This window comes from Cervus elaphus, chromosome 5 (genome assembly GCF_910594005.1).
Source record: "Cervus elaphus chromosome 5, mCerEla1.1, whole genome shotgun sequence".
In the NCBI taxonomy this organism is placed as follows: Eukaryota; Metazoa; Chordata; class Mammalia; order Artiodactyla; family Cervidae; genus Cervus; species Cervus elaphus.
This window is the reverse complement of record NC_057819.1, coordinates 38813011-38835415: the sequence shown is the minus strand read 5'-3', so window position 1 is coordinate 38835415 and position 22405 is coordinate 38813011. Positions and strand designations below refer to the sequence as shown.

The window sequence follows — 22405 nt, the reverse complement described above, 5'->3', positions numbered from 1 at the left end:
ATTATTTTCTCCCAATCTGAGGGCTGTCTTTTCACCTTACTTATAGTTTCATTTGTAGTGCAAAAGCTTTTAAGTTTCATTAGGTCCCATTTGTTTAGTTTTGCTTTTATTTCCAATATTCAATATTAGAATATTCCAATGTTCAGTCTTTAAATTAGGAAGAACATAGTAAAACTCAGTGTATTAGTTATCTGTTGCTACTTAACAATGATACTACAAACTTGGTGACTTAGAACCGCACACATTTATTTCTTCACAGTTTCTCTGGGTCAGGAGTCTGGGAGCAGTTTAGTTGAGTCCTCTGCTTCAGGATCTTTCAAAGTTGCAATCAAAGTGTTGGCCAAGTAGTGATCTCATCTGAGGCTCAATGGTGAGGAATCAACTTCTTCACTCACAGCGTTATTGGCAGAATTCAGTCCCTTTCAGTTTCCAGATTGAGGGCCTCGGTTCTCTTCTTTCTCTGAGCTGGAGGCCACCTTCGGCTTCTTGTCACATGCTCTCCTCCACACAGCAGCTCACAAACATGGCAGCCTGTGTCTTCAAACCCAGCAAAAGGAAGACAGAGTCTCAGCAAGATTAGTAACAATCTTTTGGAGTGTATACACATAATCTAGTACATCATATCACCTTTGGCATATTCTGTTGGTTAAAAGCAGTTCATGAGTCCCACCTCCACTGGAGGGGAGGGTATCAGACAAAGCAAGAATAGCAGAGGGCATGATGATGGGTACTACCTTAAGAGTCTGCTGACTACACTCCCTAAGAACAAAAATTACAAAGTGGTGGCTGTGCTTCATTGTTTAAATGCATTAATTTCCTTCTTGCTTGCTGCCCTTACATAATAAAAGAATTTTTTTCTAGTTAAAGCACTTGAGAAAAAAAGCAATATTGTAATTTTTTAAGCACTATAGCATTGGAAGGAGATAATATCTTAGGTTTGCCTGGAACTTTAGAGTTCACAATGTACTAATATTTATAAATATTATTATTTCAGACTAGAAAATGGAGAGCAGAACTGATATCAATTTCAAGATTACAACTCAGAGTTTAGATTCCATGTGAAGCCTTGATTATAGCATCCTGCTGTATATCTGTTGATGAGTTCAATATGTGCCTCTCTCGAGTCTGGCTATTTTTAAAAATAGCTTTCTTAGTTAAAAATAATTCATATTGGATTGGATGATGCACAGGAGAGTGGGCAGTGGCCAGCTTGCACTGCAGCCAGATAAGCTGTTGGGGCAGGAGAATCAAGTGTAGAGAGCGGTATATTGTGGTCATCAAGACGAAAGGCGCCATAGGTCAACTGGGAAATGTAGGTACACCAAGCATGAATGAAACTGGTGACACAGATCATTTCATTTCTTTGTTTGAAATACATTGTATGAACCATTTTCTAGAGTGTGTCTACAGGCATTGTGTGTGAAAGATCTGGTGATCAAGAGACTGTTTCCATAGAGGACATACAAACCAGAACCCCACGTACAGCTTGAAAATGCACTGCCTTCTGATTTCAAAACTGCTTTGCTCCTAACTAAGTCTGTAGGACTTCTCTGGTAGTTCAGATGGTAAAGAATCTGCCTGCAAGGCAGGAGCCCCCTGTTCGATCCCTGTGTTGGGAAGATCCCCTGAAGGTGGAAATAGCAACCCACTCCAGTATTATTGCCTGGAGAATCCCATGGACAGAGGAGCCTGCCAGGCTACAGTCCATGGGGTCACAAAGAGTTGGAGATGGCTGAATGACTACCATTTTCACTTTCAAGACTGTATCTCCTTTCCCAGAAGTAATCAGGCGCACCATTCTTCTTATAGGCCTTTATCTCTGGAATATTCTCTACTTGAAGTATTCTCTTCTTGGTTGTGAAGCAGAAGTTACTGGGTGTGTATGAATAGCCACCTTATAACTCTTCATTAATGTGGTTCAGAGTAACATTCATATGGCAATAACTTTATCAAGATGACACATTTAAGTCTATAGGGTTATCACTGATAATTCTCAAGGTGATGACTGTCCATGATGAGATTTGATCTGTCTTTTACTCACTAGTTGATCTCAACTCAGGTCAACCAGATATGCAGAGAGCATTTGAAAACTGCAGGTGGAACCATAAACATAGTTGTTACATATTTATGTATCCATGGAGAGTTGCAAAAGCAACCCTTCTAAAACCAAAGACTGCAATACTGTATAAAAAGATATTTAGCTTTATGAGAGAAAGATGCTTGGCAGTGTTAGTGCATGCACTTTGTGTTTGTTTGATAAATATAAGTTAGAAGATCCTATGTATTTAGTTTTTCTCCATGAAATCCTTCTGTATGTGATGAACTCATAGAAGAGATGCTATTTCATAAAAAGAAACTTGATGAACACCACAACAAAAGTCTTCAGGTTACAGAATTCGAGTGTTTAAACTTCAATGTGCAGAGAGCTTATAAACCGTCATTTCTGTGCCTGCAAGGAAACGAAGAACAGTCTGAAAATCAGTGACTTTTCTTGGATTCATCAGAGACCTGAGATTATAAAGAAATTTGTTACCCTGAAATCTGGAGAGACAGGTAAATTCAGAGAGTCACAGATGAGATCTACTTACCTAGAGCAGAAGCTGCTGGAGTCATAAACTGGTAAGGACACTTAAATGATCATTTTGATGAATTGCTGGAGGCTGAGTGTGGACTAGCATGAGACTGGAAAAACCCATGGGGGCTGTGGTCTTGGACTGACCCAGGTACATTCCCAGGTTTTATTTCCAGGAGCCCCACTGGGCTTTCATAGTGCACATGCAAATTCTCTATCTTTGTGATTCTGGCAGGAAGAGAGGAAGAGTAATCATTGTGTGATATGTCCACAACAAAAGCCACTTTTCAAGGGGAAAAGATTTTACCCAGAGCCTCATCCCAGGTAGTGGAAGGGAATTCTGCCTGACCCAGGTCATTCTTGCCTCCCTGTCTAACCTAAAGTGTGGAGGGAAGCTAAGCAATGATTGTGGAAACACCAGTGGAGGTCTGAGGTCTTAGCCCAGAGCTGCAGGTGCACTGGAAGACTGAGATTGAATCATAAGATGACAGAATGAACCTCCTGCCCCACAACATATCACCCCCACACTGGATTCCAGTAAAATGACAGTGCGATACAGCTGATAGAGCTGTGAGATGCAGACGTTCCCTGAGGAGGGCATACGGAGGGAAGCCCAGGGTGGGGAAAGGAGACAAAAATTAGGACAATAGAGGAATGTAAAGCCACTGGCCCCAACAGCTACTGCAGGCATTAATTAATAAGCAACTCCTATTCAGATTGGCATAAACCCTCATGCTAATGGCCTATTTACTTTAAAACCTATTCTCTAGTAATTTTCTGGTAGAGTCTTTAGGGTTTTCTATGTAGAGGATCATGTCATCTGCAAACAGTGAGAGTTTCACTTCTTCTTTTCCTATCTGGATTCCTTTTTCTTCTTTTTCTGCTCTGATTGCTGTGGCCAAAACTTCCAACACTATGTTGAATAGTAGTGGTGAGAGTGGGCACCCTTGTCTTGTTCCTGATTTCAGGGGAAATGCTTTCAATTTTTCACCATTGAGGGTGATGCTTGCTGTGGGTTTGTCATATATAGCTTTTATTATGTTGAGGTATGTTCCTTCTACTCCTGCTTTTTGGAGAGTTTTAATCATAAATGAGTGTTGAATTTTGTCAAAGGCTTTCTCTGCATCTATTGAGATAAGCATATGGTTTTTATCTTTCAATTTGTTAATGTGGTGTATTACATTGATTGATTTGCGGATATTAAAGAATCCTTGCATTCCTGGGATAAAGCCCACTTGGTTGTGGCGTATGATTTTTTAAATATGTTGTTGGATTCTGTTTGCTAGAATTTTGTTAGGGATTTTTGCATCTATGTTCATCAGTGATATTGGTCGGTAGTTTTCTTTTTTTGTGGCATCTTTGTCTGGTTTTGGAATAAGGGTGATGGTGGCCTCATAGAATGAGTTTGGAAGCTTACCTTCATCTGCAATTTTCTGGAAGAGTTTGAGTAAGATAGGTGTTAGCTCTTCTCTAAATTTTTGGTAGAATTCAGCTGTGAAGCCATCTGGTCCTGGGCTTTTGTTTGCTGGAAGATTTTTGATTACAGTTTCAATGAATATAGTAAAGTTGCAGGATATAAAATTAACACACAGAAATCCCTTGCATTCCTATATACTAACAATGAAAAAACAGAAAGAGAAATTAAGGAAACAATACCATTCACCATTGCAACAAAAAGAATAAAATACTTAGGAGTATATCTACCTAAAGAAACAAAAGACCTATACATAGAAAACTATAAAACACTGATGAAAGAAATCAAAGAGGACACAAACAGATGGAGAAACATACTGTGTTCATGGATTGGAAGAATCAATATTGTCAAAATGGCTATTCTACCCAAAGCAATCTATAGATTCAATGCAATCCCTATCAAGCTACCAATGGTATTTTTCACAGAACTAGAACAAATAATTTCACAATTTGTATGGAAATACAAAAAACCTCGAATAGCCAAAGTAATCTTGAAAAAGAAGAATGGAACTGGAGGAATCAACCTGCCTGACTTCAGACTCTACTACAAAGCCACAGTCATCAAGACAGTATGGTACTGGCACAAAGACAGAAATATAGATCAATGGAACAGAATAGAAAGCCCAGAGATAAATCCACGAACCTATGGACACCTTATCTTTGACAAAGGAGGCAAGGATATACAATGGAAAAAAGACAACCTCTTTAACAAGTGGTGCTGGGAAAACTGGTCAACCACTTGTAAAAGAATGAAACTAGAACACTTTCTAACACCATACACAAAAATAAACTCAAAATGGATTAAAGATCTAAATGTAAGACCAGAAACTATAAAACTCCTAGAGGAGAACATAGGCAAAACACTCTCCGACAAATCACAGCAAGATCCTCTATGACCCACCTCCCGGAATATTGGAAATAAAAGCAAAACTAAACAAATGGGACCTAATGAAACTTAAAAGCTTTTGCACTACAAAGGAAACTATAAGTAAGGTGAAAAGACAGCCCTCAGATTGGGAGAAAATAATAGAAAATGAAGAAACAGACAAAGGATTAATCTCAAAAATATACAAGCAACTCCTGAAGCTCAATTCCAGAAAAATAAATGACCCAATTCAAAAATGGGCCAAAGAACTAAACAGACATTTCTCCAAAGAAGACATACAGATGGCTAACAAACACATGAAAAGATGCTCAACATCACTCATTATTAGAGAAATGCAAATCAAAACCACAATGAGGTACCATTACACGCCAGTCAGAATGGCTGCTATCCAAAAGTCTACAAGCAATAAATGCTGGAGAGGGTGTGGAGAAAAGGGAACCCTCTTACACTGTTGGTGGGAATGCAAGCTAGTACAGCCGCTATGGAAAACAGTGTGGAGATTTCTTAAAAAACTGGAAATAGAACTGCCATATGACCCAGCAATCCCACTTCTGGGCATACACACTGAGGAAACCAGATCTGAAAGAGACACGTGCACCCCAATGTTCATCGCAGCACTGTTTATAATAGCCAGGACATGGAAGCAACCTAGATGCCCATCAGCAGATGAATGGACAAGGAAGCTGTGGTACATATATACCATGGAATATTACTCAGCTGTTAAAAAGAATTCATTTGAACCAGTCCTAATGAGATGGATGAAACTGGAGCCCCTTATACAGAGTGAAGTAAGCCAGAAAGATAAAGAACATTACAGCATACTAACACATATATATGGAATTTAGAAAGATGGTAACGATAACCCTATATGCAAAACAGAAAAAGAGACACAGAAATACAGAACAGACTATTGAACTCTGTGGGAGAATGTGAGGGTGGGATATTTCACAAGAACAGCATGTATACTATCTGTGGTGAAACAGATCACCAGCCCAGGTGGGATGCATGAGACAAGTGCTCTGGCCTGGTGCACTGGGAAGACCCAGAGGAATCGGGTGGAGAGGGAGGTGGGAGGGGAAATCGGGATGCGGAATACGTGTAAATCTATGGCTGATTCATATCAATGTATGACAAAACCCACTGAAATGTTGTGAAGTAATTAGCCTCCAACTAATAAAAAATTTTAAAAACAAACAAACAAACAAACAAAAAAAAAGATGAAAAAAAAAAAAACAAAAAAAAAACCTATTCTCCAATACAGCATCACTGGCATTTAACAAAAATCTGCAAGGTATACCAAAAGTCAATAAAAAGATCTGAAGAGGCAAAGCAAGCATCAATGCCAGACTCAGACAAGACACAAATATTGGAATTACTAAAAAGAGAGCTTAAAATAACCATGAATTATGTGTGTTCCAATTGAAAAAGGACAATAACCGAAGAGAGACAAATAATGTAAGCAGACAGACAAAAACTGTAAGAATGTGTCAAAAGGAAATGCTCAGTATCAAAGACGATATAATAGAAATGGAGATGCTTTAAGTGTCTCAACAGTATGGATACAACTGAAGAAGGATTTGGTGAGTTTCACTGACCAATAGAAACTTACCAAACTGAAATGCATAGAATAAAAAGAATTAAAAAAGTAGAAACTCCATGAACTTGGGACATTTCTAAAAGTAACATCTGTATATTAGGAATGCCAGAAAGAGAGAATATGAGAACAGAAGAAATATTTGAAGTAATAAAGGGCAAAGTATTTCCAAAATTAATAGCAGACACCAAGCTACAGATCCAGGAAGCTCAGAGAATAATACAGGTTAAACACAAAACAAACAAACAAACAAAAACAAAACAAAACATCTCATAAAAACTACACCTAGACATAGCATATTCACATGACAGGAAAATAAAGACAAAGACAACAATCTGTAAAGAAACCAAGAGATGGAGAAGAAACACTTTACCTGCAGAGGAAGGAAAATAAGAATTAAAGTGGACTTCACATCAGAAATTATGCAAATAAGAAGAGTAGAATGAAAGTCCTGAAAGGAAAAAACAAAAAAACTAGAACTGAGAATTCTATATCCAGTGACATTGCCCTTCAAAGGAATGTCCTTCAAAAGGATGTTATGACTTTCTCTCTCTCTTTTTCTGGTGCACACACACACACACACACACACATCACACAAACTCACACAGAAACTTAGAGAATTCATCCCCAGAAGTCATGCTATAAAGGAAATATCAAAAGAAGTGCATTTAAGAGAATGGAACTGATGTAAGTCAGAAACTTAGGTCTACATAAATAAAGAAGAAATGAATAAATAATTTTATTTTTATTTTGATAAATATAAAATATAACTGTTAAGAATAGTCACAATGTATTGGATGATTAGAACATATGGTTAAGTGAAATGAGTGACAGAAATATCATAAGAAAGCGACAGAGGGATTAGAAATGCTCTTTGTAAGAAATCTGTGTTATGCATGAAGTGGTACAGTTACTTGAAGGTGACTTAGATTAATTAATTTATTTCAAACTCTAAAAAAACTATTTAAAAAATTTAAGTAGTATAATTGAATAATTGATATACTAAGAGAGGAGACAATGTTCAAATTATATAAAGTGCTCAATGAAATCCATAGAAAGCAGAAAAAGAAGGCAAAAGGGAAGCAAAGAATAAACATAAGAAAGATTAAAAAGACATGTTGTTGTTCAGTTGCCTAGTCGTGTCCTATTCTTTGGGACCCCATGGACTGCAGCATGCCAGGCCTCCCTGTCCTTCACCATCTCCCACAGTTTGTCCAAGTCCATGTCCATTGAATCAGTGATGCCATCCAACTATCATCTTCTGCCACCTTCTTCTCCTCCTGCCCTCAATCTTTCCTGGCATCAGAATATGGTAGCTATTAACCCAACTGTATCAATAATGATTTAAGTAATAACAGTCTAAATATCTATATTCAGAATATACAAAGAATTCATACGACTCAACATAAAACACAAATAATTCTATTAAAAAATGGACAGAAGACCTGAGTAGATATTTTTCTAAAGAATGCATTTAGATGGCCAACAAGCATGTGAAAAGATGCTAAGCAACACTATTCATCAGGGAAATACAAATCAAAACCACAATGAGGTATCACTTCATACCTGTCAGAATGGCTACAATCAAAAAGACAAATAAGTGTTGGCAACTGTGTGGAAAAGGGGGAACCCATGTTCACTGTTGGGGAGATATATTAATTGGTATAGCCACTAGGGAAAACAGAATATAAGCTCCTCAAAAAATTAATACTTAAAGATTTACAGAACATTAGTATTATTTTTTTTAATCGAAGTATAGTTGATTTACAATGTTGTGGTAGTTTCTAGTGTACAACAAAGTGATTCAGTTGTATATATTTATGTGTGTGTGTGTATATATATATATATATATATATATATATATATATTCTTTTTAACATTCTTTTTCATTTTAGATTATTACAGAAATATTGAGTACAGTTCCCTGTGCTAAATGGTAGGACCAGGACCTTGTTTATTTTATATACAGTATAGTCATTTGTATTTGCTAATCCCAAACTTCCAGTTTATCCCTACCTCCCTTTTCTCTTTGGTAACCATAAGTTTGTGAATATGTTTCTGTTTCATAAGTAAGTTCATTTGCATTGACTTTTAGATTCCACATATAAGTGATATGTGATATTTGTCTGTCTCAGTATGGCAATCTCTAGGTCTGTCCATGCAAATGATATTATTTCCATTTCTTTATGGTTGAGTATTATTGCATCGTGTGTATATAGCACATCTTCTTTATCTGTCCATCTGGCCATGGACATTTAGGTTGCTTGCATGTCGTGGCTATTATAAATAGTGCTGCTATGAACATTGGGGTGCATTTATCTTTTCAAAGTATAGTTTGCTCCAAGTACTTGCCCAGAAGTGGGAATACCGTATCATATGGTAGCTCTGTTATTAGTTTTTAAGGAATAACCTTAATGGTTTCCATAGTGGCTGCACCAATTTAAATTCCCACCAACAGTACAGAAGGATCCCCTTTTCTCTACACAGTCTTTAGCATTTGTTATTTGTAGATTTTTTAATGATGGCTCTTCTGACTGGTGTGAGGTGATACCTCATTGTAGTTTTGATTTGCATTTCTCTGATAACTAGCAATGTTGGTCATATCTCTTCATGTGTCTATTGACCATTTGTATGTGTTGTTTGGATAAACGTCTCTTTAGGTCTTCTGCCCATTTTTATTACGTTGTTTGTTGTTGTTGAGTTGTATGAGCTGTTGTATATTTTAGAAATTAATCCCTTGTCAGTCGCATCATTTGCAAATATTTTCTCCCAGTTCATAGGTTATCTTTAATTTTGCTTATGATTTCCTTGTCTATGCAAAAGCTTATAATTTTGATTAAGTCCCATTTGTGTTTATTTTTGCTTTTATTTTTATTGCCTTGGGAGACTGACCTAAGAAAACGCTGGTATGATTTATGTCAGAGAATGTTTTACCTATGCTCTCTTCTAGAAGTTTTACAGTGTCTTGTCTTATATTTAAGTCCTTAGGCCATTTTGAGTTTATTTTTGTGTATGGTGTGAGGGAGGGCTCTAACCTCACTGATTTACATATAGTTGTCCAGGTTTCCCAATACTACTTATTGAAGAGATTGTCTTTTCTTCATTGTATATTCTTGCCCCTTTTGTCAAAGATTAATTGATCATAGGTTTGTGGGTTTATTTCTGGAGTCTATTCTGTTGCATTGATCCATATATCTGTTTTTGTGCTGATACCTTGCTGTTTTCATTATTATAGCTTTGTAGTACTATCTGAAGTCTGAGTGGGTTATGTCTCCAGCTTTATTCTTTCTCCTCAAGATTGCTTTGACAACTGATGTCTCTAGTGTCAAATCAACTTAAATCCTGAGTATTGCAAATACTAACACCAACAACATTGTACCCTAACCTTTCAAGGGTATATTTTAGACTTAGAATACTGGAGAAAGATCAAATCAGATTTGGTGATTTTTCATTGTGACTTATTATTTTTATTTTTCTCTTGTGATTTGTTTGACATAATTGAAAAATTGAAATACTTGGTACTAATTCTTAACAAGATGATTATTTTGCCCTTTCACTATTAATGTTACACTGTACTATCACTACTGTCTTGTCATCCTAGTACAAAGTGAAGCTTAGGTATTTTTTTTTATTTGAAAAATGTAATTAATATACCTGAAAATGCCAGAAACTTCAAAACTTGGGGGAAAAAATTAGTGATAGGGCCCACACGGGGTCTCATTGGTAAGATGGCTCTTCATGTCAACCTCACAAACAAAGAATAAAATCACAGTGATCCGTGAGACTGCCCAAATTGCCCAAATGGCATTCTGTTTTCTCACTGGCGCCCATCTTCTCAAAGCTGCGAGACCACCAGATCCCAGATCTCTGGCTATGTTACCACAGGACTCAACTACAAGCTAAAAATTAACCATCCCTTCAGAGAATTTTTCATTGGTGGAGTATAAGAAGGATCCTGTCCGAAAGGGAGGATGCTGGTTCTCCTTAGGAGCCAGTCATTCTCTTTTCCCTCTAATAAATTTGCCTTTTCTTGCCTGACTGCCTGGCTCTCTCTCTTTTTCCCTGCACTTGCCTTATGCTCTCTCTCAAGAATAGGAGTGGGGCATTTTGGGAGTATGAGAAAAGAATGGGAAAATGGGGTATCTTGAAGTGTGCAAGGCAGAGGCTCAGTTATTTGTGGCATAGATAGTAAACTGTCAACCCCCATACAGAGACCTGAGAGACCTTGGCTTTTCCAGAGTAGGCAGGCATGCAGAGTAAGTGGCCCCTGTGTCCATCAGATAGGAAGATTGGCTTACCACCACTGTGAGAGTCACCCTGGGCTCCTCAGAGGTGATGAGAGTCGGGGCCTGGGGTCCTGGGCACTGTCAGTCTTCAGCGGCGAGTCCGAGGAGGCTGGGCAGAGCTGGGTCAGAGGACTCCTGCTCAGGACCAGGAGGGGATGACCGGATGGATCCCTAGAGGGGGATTGCACAGTCAACCTTCCAATGTCCCTTTATGCCACAGCTGGGACGTGGACCCAGAGGGGGCCTTGGCTTTAGGCATGAGCGGGCCCAGTGGCCTTCTTTGCCACATTTGAAGCAGGGCCCAGGTGGCTTCCTTTCTTTGTTGGTTGATGGAGGCTTGGAGCCATGTGGGGCAGCGGCTAAAAGGTGATACTTGGCCTGATCTCGTTGGGCCTTCTCTAGCTTTGCCTGTTCTTCCCGGTTATTGAGAATCTTAAAGGATAAATTAAAAGGTCTCGTTGAGGGGTTTGAGGGCCTTCTGCCTTTTTAGTTTCTTTTGGATATCTGGGGATGACTGGGAGATAAAATGGGTGTTAAGGACAATGGTGCCCTCTGCTGAAGTGGGGTCTAATTTTGTATATATTTGCAGGGCTTCTTTTAACCTGGCTGGAAATTGTGCCAGGTTTTCATCTAGTCTTTGAGTTATTTCCCAGAGCTTATCAAAGTTGAAGACTTTATGCCCTGCCTTTTGAAGGCCCAGAATGAGGCAAGCACCCATATGATTGCGGGTTGCTCACCCAGGTCTCCCTACCTGATAATCCCAGTTGGGATCATCTCCGGGGACAGCCATTGCCCCTACGGACTTAATCCTGTGTATCTCATCAGCATGCGCCTGAGAGGCTTGCCATATTCATTTCTTTTCTTCCGGGAGAAGAGTGGAGGAAAGTGTGATGTAAGTATCATGCCAGGTTAAGTCATAAGACTCGGTAAGATACTTGAATTCTTTTAGCTAATTGTCAGGGTCTGAGGAGAAGGAGCCAAGGTACTTTTTAATCTGAGATAGATCAGTGAGGGAGAATGGGACATGAACCCGAACAACGCATTCTGCTCCAGCTACTTCCTGTAAAGGAGGAGTGGGGCGAGGAAAGAAGCGGGGTCCTGCGGTGAAGTGTCCTGTTTTAAGGTTGTTCAGACCAGTATGGGGAGGGGATCTAGGGAGGTCGGGGTAAAGCCTTGGAACCTTCAGGGTAGAGGGTGGGGCTGAGGTCTCAGAGCTTGCCTCAGGCACAGGCTGGGGAGGGGGTTGGGAGCTGCTGCACTTTAGAAGGATGGAGGGAGGAGGGGACATAAGGTGGAGGTCCTGGAATTGGATGTGGAGCTGTCTGCAATGGGATTGGGAGTGATAGGAGGTGGGCTGTGGTCCAAGGAAGAAGAAGAAAAGTCTGAACAGGGATCAGGAGACATTGTATTAGGAGGATGTGGCCCAGAGTGGGCTAAGAGTATTTGAGAAGTAGAACAGGATTCACAGAGAGAGGGTCGAGAGCAGAGAGTGAAGAGAGCCTGAACATAAGGGATTTCTAACCACTTGCTGTTGTGGCGGCAGACATTATGGAGGTCCTGTAGAGTATTAAAATCCAGAGTTCCATTTTCTGGCCATTGGGACCTATTATCAAGTCTGTATTGTGGCCAGACAGTGTTAGAATAGTAAATAAGTCTTTTTGGTCTTATCTCCCCTTGGAAGCCCAAGACTTTTAGGTTTCAGAGAAAGCATCCTAGAGGAGTAGATTTTGAGGACTGGGAGAATGGCTTGCTTAAGAGTGTTAAAGGCTGAATGGATATTTGATTTTAGCTATAGGGGTTCTGAAAGATCTACTCAGGTGGCTTGATATAGGGGTTGTGCCAAGAGGAATCCAGAGGCATAGATATCCAGCTAACCCCAAGAAGGACAGGATCTTTATTTTTGATGTAGGGAGTGGTAGGGTGGATATAAGGGACTTTCTATGGTAATAATATATTTTTTCATTGGTGTTGAAAGGACTCCAAGATAGGTGACTCTAGGAAGAGAGAGCTGAACCTTGGTGGGAGATAACTTGATAGCCTCGATCAGCTAGAAAATTGAGGAGTTGTATAGTGTGTTGTTGAGAGTGTGTAAGCGAAGGACTACAAAGGAGATCATCCACATACAGGAAGACAGTACTTGGAGTAAGGTCAAGAGAGGTTAGGTCTGATGCTAGAGCGTGGCCAAAAAAATGAGGGCTATCGCGAAGGCCTGGTGGAAGGACTGTCCTTGTCAGCTGTTGGGAGCGATGATTGTTTGGATCAATCCAGGTAAAGACAAAGAGGTCTTGAGAGTCTGGGTGTAAAGGAATAGTAAAGAAGGCATCTTTGAGGTCTAGAACAGTGAAGTGGGTTGTGGAAGAGGGAATGAGAGAGAAAAGAGTATAGGGAGATGGGACTACTGGGTGTATGGGGATAACAACCGCATTGATAAGTCACAGGTCCTGGACCAGGTGATAGGAGCCATTTGGCTTTTTGGCAGGTAGGACAGGGGTGTTATAGGGAGAGTGAGTTGGGCGCAAGAGGCCCTGACGTAGGAGTTTAGTAACAGTAGGGTTTAACCCTGTTGATGTTTTTGGGAGATGGGGTATTTTGGTTGACTGGGGAATTTAGAGGGGTCTTTGAGATGGATATGAATTGGAGCATGGTGAGAGGCAACAGTTGGGTTATCTGCATCCTAAACTATGGGGTTTATGGTCAAGGAGGCCAATGGGGCGGCGGAAGAAGAGGTGGGGTTGAGCTGGGTCAGATGACTCCTGCTGGGGGCCAGGAGGGGATGTCCGGATCCCTAGAGGGGGATTTGGACAGTCAACCTTCCAATATCCCAGTTGTGGCATAAAGAGACTTTGGAAGGCCGACATAATGAGCCATCTTATCAATGAGACCCCTTGTGAATCCTATCAATTAAGTCTTGATACATCTAGTTCCCTGATAGCTCAGTTGGTAAAGAATCCTCCTGCAATGCAGGAGATTCCATTTTGATTCCCAGGTTGGAAAGATCCGCTGAGAAGGGATAGGCGACCCATACCAGTATTCTTGGGCTTCCCTTGTGGCTCAGCCAGTTAAGAATCCTCCCGCAATGCCAGAGACCTGGGTTCGATCCCTGGGTTGGGAAGATCCCCTGGAGAAGAGAAAGGCTACTCACTCCAGTATTCTGGCCTGGAGAATTCCTTGAACTGTATAGTCCATGGGGTGGCAAAGAGTCAGACACTACTGAGCGACTTTCACTTTCACGCACTTTCACATCTAGTTCCAATGTCAGACAGAAGTGGATGGAAATTCAGTACTGGCACATGGTAGTCAGATGATACTCTAGATGCAGTTCTTTGACTTTAGAGACAAATCTAGAATCTGAAGATTCCTTTCCTGGACTTGTGTCAGGACTCTGCGAGGTGAAAGAAATAATACTTGCTGACTACAAGAATGTCATTTATCTACCTCAAAGTCTGATTGTTGTTGTTGTTATTTTTAATCGCTAAGACATTTCCAACTCTTTTTGACCCCATGGACTAGCCCGCCAGGCTCCTCTGTACATGGAATTCTCCAGACAAGAATACTGGGGTAGGTTGCCATTTTCTTCTCCAGAAGATCTTCCTGACCCAGGGATAGAACCTAGGTCTTCTGCATTGGAGGAGGATTCTTTAGTACTGAGTTACCAAAGTCTGGTAGTGAGAAATAAATGAATAATTCATGTGGAATTCTTTGCATAGTAATACTGTTACCACAAATGGATACTCTATGTTGATTATATTAACACACGGGGAAGCTCACACTGTATACTGCATGAGCCTGTTTTTCCTTCCAGATCTAAATGCTTAACGAAAATCACTTCTAACAAATGTTGTTTTTCAAGGTAGCCACATGGTGGCAGGCTTTAACCAAAAAGGAACAAATGTTTCTGAATTACTTGCAATATCATCTTTTGCTTTGGACAATTGGTAAAAGACAAAAGTTCATAAAGTTAAGCCTAAGAAGGCACTATATTTTATTCATTTTTATAGTCTAAAATGAAAATAGAATTTCACGTATCAGAGAGTTCTGTTTTGGTATCCAATAGGGGCCTATTTCTTTCCCCAAAGATTGTTCTATGGAATGGAAGGAGACGGGTCTTTCCTTTCACTGGATAGTTTTTCTCCTCTGCATTTCTTCTTTTGACCAGATAGAGACAGGTTCTGCTTAAGAAGAGAGATCAACTGTAGCATAAGAGTTTAAGAATGTGAATAGTTGGGTTAAAATCACAAAGACTAGTACGTTATTAATCTGTCTTTACCACTTACACTTGTCAGGGTCTTATTTTCACTAAACATTTTTTTTTAAATGCTCAACACAGATCTGACAATATCACAATATATTCTGTGCTGTGCTTTGCTTAGTTGCTTAATCATGTCTGACTCTTTGCAACCCCATCAACTACTTGCTAGGCTTCTCTGTCCATGGGGATTCTCCAGGCAAGAATACTGGAGTGGGTTGCCATGCCCTCCTCCAGGGGATCTAAATCCAGGGATTGAACCCAGGTCTCCTGCATTGCAGGAAGATTCTTTACTGTCTGAGTCACTGGTCTAAATTTTTTCCTTTTGCTACATTAAACTAATTTTCCCTAACCAACTGTCAGTACATTCTTTCATATGCATGCAACAACCATCTCTTTCTCTCCCACTGAGCATTACCCCACCCCATATACACCAAATCCTTGTCTTAGATGGTGATTATTACAATTATAAAATACATTATATGTATCTCAATATATTTGAGTACTATTACAACAGATTGACTTTCAAAGTGGAATTACAGAGTTAGAGTTTCCACTACTTTTAATCTTATCTTTAATATATTGAAGGCATGTATTATTTATGTTTTATATGTTAGTATGGTTTTATAAAAGTACTAGAGAAGCAACTACACTGTGAGTAAATAAACATAGGCAGCATGTGAAAGCACTGGCTTTTGAGGGACATTAGCAGAAAGCAACTTCATTCTTTTTCCTGTCTGCTCACTCCAGGACCCCATCTGCATTCTACTATTTCCTCAGGCATTTGGATAAAATCTCGGTAAGTCATAGAGGCATGGGTATTACTGCAGTCTAATATAAAATCTTCAGACTCTCTACCAATTTAAAGCTTTTTTTGCTGTCCCACCCTGTTGTTGTTTGTTCAGTCACTAAGTTGTTTCCGACTCTGAAACAGCATGAATTGCAGCATGCCAGGCTTTCCTGTCCTTCACTATCCCCTGGGTTTGCTCAAACTCATGTCCATTGAATTGAGTATGTCATGCAGCCATCTCATCCTCTGTCTCCCCCTTCTCCTCCTGCCCTCAATCTTTCCCAGCATCAGGTTCTTTGCCAGGGTTCAACTCTTTGCATCAGGTGGCCAAAGTATTGAACCCACTTCACAGGTGCATGCCTTGTGCTGAGAGGGTTGTGGTGGACAGTTTCTTTGTTACTTTATTCCACTCTATTTATGCTTCTTCATCTCCAGGTTTAGAGCGGGGAGGAGCAGTAGTGAAGGACAGAAAGAGTCTTTTTCAGGGACAGAACTATAATCAGAGGTGACAAATGTCACAGCTGCCCCCTTCTCAGGGCTCCTTAGAGAAAGCTGTGGGGTCCAGCTGAAATCCTCCGTGTGGGTTCTACTTTTTCTGGCTTCTCACTTACAGCTCCCTGCCCCATTATCTCAGTTAATGTGCATGCCCCCTCTGCTGAGGTCATCTCCCTCCTGTCAGGAAAACTTTCGGCACACATCCTCTTCAAGCACGCTTGCTTTCATCCAGATGTCCATGTATGACTCATGGAGAACATGCCCCTGGCTCTCTGTTGGTGGAAGAATAGCTCACTCCCAGAGAAATCTCTCCTGAAACACTCTAGAAGCAACTTTCTAGATCTGTCTCTTTCCTACTCAAATTCCAGAGCACACACATGAAGCCCTCTCTCTGGTTTAGCCTCGGGTGAAAGGCATACCATCCTTCTCTCCAGGGTGGAATGGGAAGGAGGCTGGGGAGAGCAAGACACAAAGGGTTTTTGTTTTTTTTTTAATGAACTTCACATTCACTCCTCGTCTTCTCTTCTGTCAGTGAGGTGTGGGTAATGGGCTGATACTGTCAGAACTAAATTCACAATGTTCTGAGTTAGGAGGTCGGTGATTTCTCTTTAAAAGATGAAGATTTCAGGGATTTATTTTATTGATCTCAATACTTGGGAGTTTGGTGAAATTATAATACAATGGAAATTTCATATTTAAACTTTATGCTATAAGTGTGTGTGTGTGTGTATGTGTGTGCTAAGTCACTTCAGTCATGTCTGACTCTTTGTGACCTCATGGACTGTAGCCCACTAGGCTCCTCTGTCCATGGGATTTCCCAGGCAAGAACATTGGAGTAGGTTGTCATTCCCTTTTCCAAGGGGATCTTCCCAACCCAGAGATCAAACCTGCTTCTCATCTCTTCTATCTCCTGCATTGGCAGGCAGGTTCTTTGCTACTAACAGAACCTGGGAAGCCCCTGTGCTAGCCATATTTAGATTTTATTAAACTGAAAATGCTATGCAGTAAAAGATTTTAGACCAATGACTTAGTAGTGAAAATATCCATTTTGTAGTTGGTCTAGGTTCGAATGCAGGGTGAGATTATTAGCTGTGTGACCTTGGGCAAGTTACTTGATTTTTCAGAACGTCATTTTTCTCATCTGTAAGGGGGAATTGCCTCACATGTTTATATTGTATAGAATTAAATGAGATAATACTTGAAAGTTCTTAACATGTGTCTAGCACACTAGGCACATTTAATAAAAGGTGGTTTGAAAATCATTTCCATTTCATTGTTCTTTGGCAGCTATGCTCTTACTCCTCAAAACAGTCTTATATGTCACTGTCAGATTCATGATCTGAACATGCCACATTTGTCACATGCTCAGCTCACTTAGGAATTAGTGGTGCCTCTCTGGCCTAAGTCAAGTGTAAATGTTTTAGCCTAACACTCAGTACTGGCCAGACTCTACCAAATGCTTTGTCCAGTCATATCTGTATCCAAAACTCTTTCTCTACCACACTTGGTGTATTTATAAATGTTCCATGTGTGCATTCTTTTCTTTCCTACTTTACTTGCACTGTTTCCCCTCTAAACACCTACTCTCTTGAATTATCCAGATTTCTCTCATCTGAAAGCCTGTACATTTTCCCTGACCTTTCAAACCTGTTGTAATCTCAGGCTTACTTCCTAATGACTTCCCTTTTCTCTCTTAGTTGGCACACCATCCAAGCTTGAGTCACTCTTTCTTGCAGATATGGACGAAATACACCCCTAGGAGCTTGGGATACTGCTGCTGAGCAAGACAGATGGGTGGGGAGGTAGCTCCCCTGAGGTTGAACCTTAACCAGTGAAAATAGAAGGTAAATTCCACCTCCTTTCTCTCTCCTGTGGACCCGTCTGAGGAGTAATTGCATTTTTACGGTCCTTTTACCAACATCGCATGTGCTGTTGAACATGTCTGCCAGCAGATGCTTTGTCCCAGAGGTTGTCCTGAAGTTGTGGCCAGTATTGTAGTGCTTCTTCTCACATTATAAAGCTTTTCGTCTTTTCCTGGCTTTTTTCCCCACTGTCCTCAGTTGTCTGGGCTTACACCTCCCAAATAAAGGGTCAGCACTTCATCCAAGCCTCAGGATCTACTTTCTAAAGGACCTAGGTCATTGTGAAAAGTCTGTTTCTCAATGCATAAAATTATATAATATTTGCAGTACTCATTTAGCACTTAATGATCATTTCCTGTTCGAAGATCCTGTGCATGCATGCTAAGTCACCTCAGTCATGTCCGATTCTTTGCAGCCTTGTGGACCATCACCCTCCAGACGCCTCTGTCCATGGGATTCTGCAGACAAGAATACTGAAGTGGGTTGTCACTTCAGTGGATCTTCCCGACCCAGGGATTGAACCCTCATCTCTTACTTCTCCTCCATTGGCAGGTGGGCTCTTTTACCACTAGTAACACCTGAGAAGCCCCTCTCAGATCATGTATGTACTGTTATTTACCCCTTTTCTTAATGCCTACATCAACAGTCAGACTATGTTTTCTTTCTGGGAAGGGTTCATATTGGGTTTTTCCTTTGATACTTTTTCAAGTAGCATTATTCCCAAGAAAGAAGCTCACTATATATTTTTAGAAGAAATGTGTGAATAATGGATTCCATTTGTAACCATTTGGTTATACTAGTTACACCAGTTTTTTCTATTACAAATAGAAATTTCCTATAAAAATTTCAGTGCCTTGAAAAGATTTATTTCTCTTTATTGATAGACTCACAATATTCACAGATTTTTAAGGTTCAAGTATTCTTAAAGACAAAGGAAAACATTTTTATTTAAACCATACTTCTTGTTCTCTAATTCTTACTACGTTAGGGCCTCAAAAATAATCCAGCAAAAATGAAAAAGAACATTTAGCAAATAATGATAGTAAACCAGGAATTGAGGGAATAGGGTTTGTAGGTAATAAAATAGTAAAACAAGGCTCTTAGCAAGACAAATAAAGAAGACAAACACGCCAAGGAAGAAAACTGCTCAATTACCAGGCACTTTTAGAATTTCTCTGGCACTGTTTTTACATTGCTGTAGGCCGAATTTGTAAATTCTAGAAAGTTGCAAAAGACAAGAAAATGACTTTTGTAAAAATTCAGGATGTTTAAACCCAGTGAATACATTCTATTATGTTGCGTTGATGATATTTTAACATACTTTGCAGGCCAGTACCTAGAAATGTCCATTCTCTTTAACTGGAATAACTGAGCATTAGCACTGGAGGGACTTTAGAAATAACCTGTTCTCATCCAATATATGAGAGACCTAAGGCAGAGAAAAGTAATAAAACATGCATCGAAACCTCTCAGCTAGTAAGTGGAGGAACCAGTTTTAGAATTCACTTCCTGAAGTGTGGTAAGATGCCCTGTGAAGTAAGTCATCATTTCTCAGTTGCTTAATTAAAAAAATAAGAATGTGAAGTATCCCATTATCACAGTATTAGATCATTGTAGAACTTGGGTTATCTTTCAAAATCATGTAATGCAACCTTGGAATTGGTGATGACAAATTTTAGAAATAAGACATAGAAAATTGAAACAAATATCCTCCTTTGAGTCTGATTTAAAGAAATGAGCAGATCTTCAGATACTGATAAAGATTTGTTTTTAAAGCTGATATTTTAAAATATATTTTGTAAAGTAAAACCATCACAATATGGAATATACTCAAGCATTAACTTATAATTTAATATCAAGCAATGGAATCAGTGAACATATGTATATAAGTTTTATAAAATCAATTTTTATTCAGTTGTCTGTGTTTGAATTGTTAGGTTATGTACAACACAGATGGATTTGAAAAAAAATTAGGGAAAGTACAGATGAAATTGTCTGAATTTATATAAGATTACTATCAACATACTAAAACACAAAACAGAGGCTTAGAAAGAATTCTGGTTTCTTGGAATAGGAAATGAGGAAAATGAGAATAAAACAAGTAGGAACAATCTCATGGCAGAGTGTCTCTTTGAAACTAGAATGATAATGTTTTTGTTGATAACTTCTCAAGTGTCTGTCTCTCTCTTTAATAAGCTTTATTTTATAGAGCAGTTTTAGGTTCACAGAAAAACTGAGAGGGAACTTCAAAAAGATCTCATATACCCTATCCCTGAAGCACCACCTCCCTTACTATCATCATACACTACAGTTATAATTGATGAACCTACAATGGAAAATCATAATCACTCAAAGTCCATAGTTTACATTAGGGTTTAGTATTGTTGTTATGCATTCTCTTGATTTGGACAAATACATATTGATATATATCCATAATATTGTATCATACAGAATAGTTTCACCATAAAATAGTTTCACCTAAATAATAGTTTCACCTAAAAATCCTCTGTGGTGTCCCTATTCTTCCTTCCCTCCCCCTATCTCCTGGCAACCATGAATTTTATTACTGTCTCCATACTTTTACCTTTTCCAGAAGGTCAAAGAGTTGGAATCATACAGTGTGTAGTCTTTTCAGATTGGCTTCTTTCACATAGTGATACACTTTTAAGGTTTTTCACGTTTCTTCATGGCTTGATTGACAACAAGGAAGCCAATGTCGCAGGAATGAAACAAACAAGAGGAAGAAGGAAGAGATGAAGTCAGAGAGCTAACAAACTGGAAGGGGGTGAGTCATGTAGGACATGGTAGCCCATAGTAGGACTTTGGATTTCATCTTCAATTTTCTTCTGCACTGATATTTTTTGAAACAAAATAAATTAAATATTTTACCAGTCAGGTTTATCCAGATTAACAGAACCAACCAATAAAATACATGTACACACACACACACACACACACACACACACACACACATAATACTGAATTGGCTCAGGCAGTTATGGAAGCCGACAAGTCAAATCTGTTATCAGCCAGCTGGAGATCCAGGAGAACCATGTTTCAGCTTGAGTATGAAGATAAGAATAACCAGTGTCCCAGCTGGAAGAGAGTCAGCCAGGAGGAATTCTGCCTCACTCAGTCTTTGTCCTATTCAGGTCTTAAACTCATTGGACAAGGTCTACCCACATTAAGGAGGGCATTTCTACTTCATTCATTCTACGTTATTCAGCTCAAATGTTATTTTCATTTAGAAATACTCTTAAGAGCACACCCAGAATAAAGTTTGACCAAATGCCTGGGCATCCTATGACCCAGTCAAGTTGAAACATGGCATTAAGTCTCAAAAGTGTGATTTCTTATGAATACTTCTATATCTAAATTATTATTTAAAAGAAATCAATATGTGCTAATCTGGCATTTCATAAGTAACTTTTGGATCAGTCCTTTCAATCATTCAATCATGTCCAACTCTGCGACCCCATGGACTGCAGCACACCAGGCCTTCCTGTCTGTCACCAACTCCTGGAGTTTACTCAAACTCATGTCTATTGAGTCGGTGATGCCATCCAACCGTCTCATCCTCTGTCATCCCTTTCTCCTCCCTCCTTCAATTTTTCCCAGCATCAGGGTCTTTTCCAATGAGTCAGTTCTTCACATCAGGTGGCCAAAGTATTGGAGTTTCAGCTTCAGCATCAGTCCTTACAATGAACATCCAGGACTGACCTCCTTTAGGATGGACTGGTTGGATCTCCTTGCAGTCCAAGGGACTCTCAAGAGTCTTCTCCAACACCACAGTTCAAAAGCATCAATTCTTTGGCGCTCAGCTTTCTTCACAGTCCAACTCTCACATCCATACATGATTACTGGAAAAACCATAGCTTTGACTAGACGGACCTTTGTTGACTAAAGGCATGCTATTTTTGATGTATGTGATGCAAAATTATATTCCAATTCTCTTGAAAAATTTACATGAATTCTAAAATTCATGGCTCTACTCATAGCACTTAAAAAATCTAAGTAACTCTGTCTTTACTTTAAATAGTCTTTATGACAGCCAGAATTTCTTTTCTTTTCTACTTTCTCATTCACTCTACTTAAAAGAAGCCTCCAAATGTCCATTATGGAGAATTAAGTGACATTCTTCAGAACTTTATAAGCAACAGCCTAAGGAATCAGAGCTTTGAGAATGCTACTGAAATGACAT

At 39.4% G+C, this 22405-nt stretch overlaps 1 protein-coding gene across 1 annotated transcript in view; it reads left to right on the top strand.

The window, feature by feature from the left end:
* The window catches only part of LOC122693151, a 55413-nt gene that overhangs the window by 18940 nt on the left and 14068 nt on the right, over positions 1 to 22405 (top strand). The window contains exons 5-6 of the mRNA XM_043900741.1: positions 15808 to 15856; positions 18600 to 18756. Coding sequence (XP_043756676.1) covers positions 15808 to 15856; positions 18600 to 18756 — 206 coding nt within the window. The remainder of the gene's footprint in view (positions 1 to 15807; positions 15857 to 18599; positions 18757 to 22405) is intronic.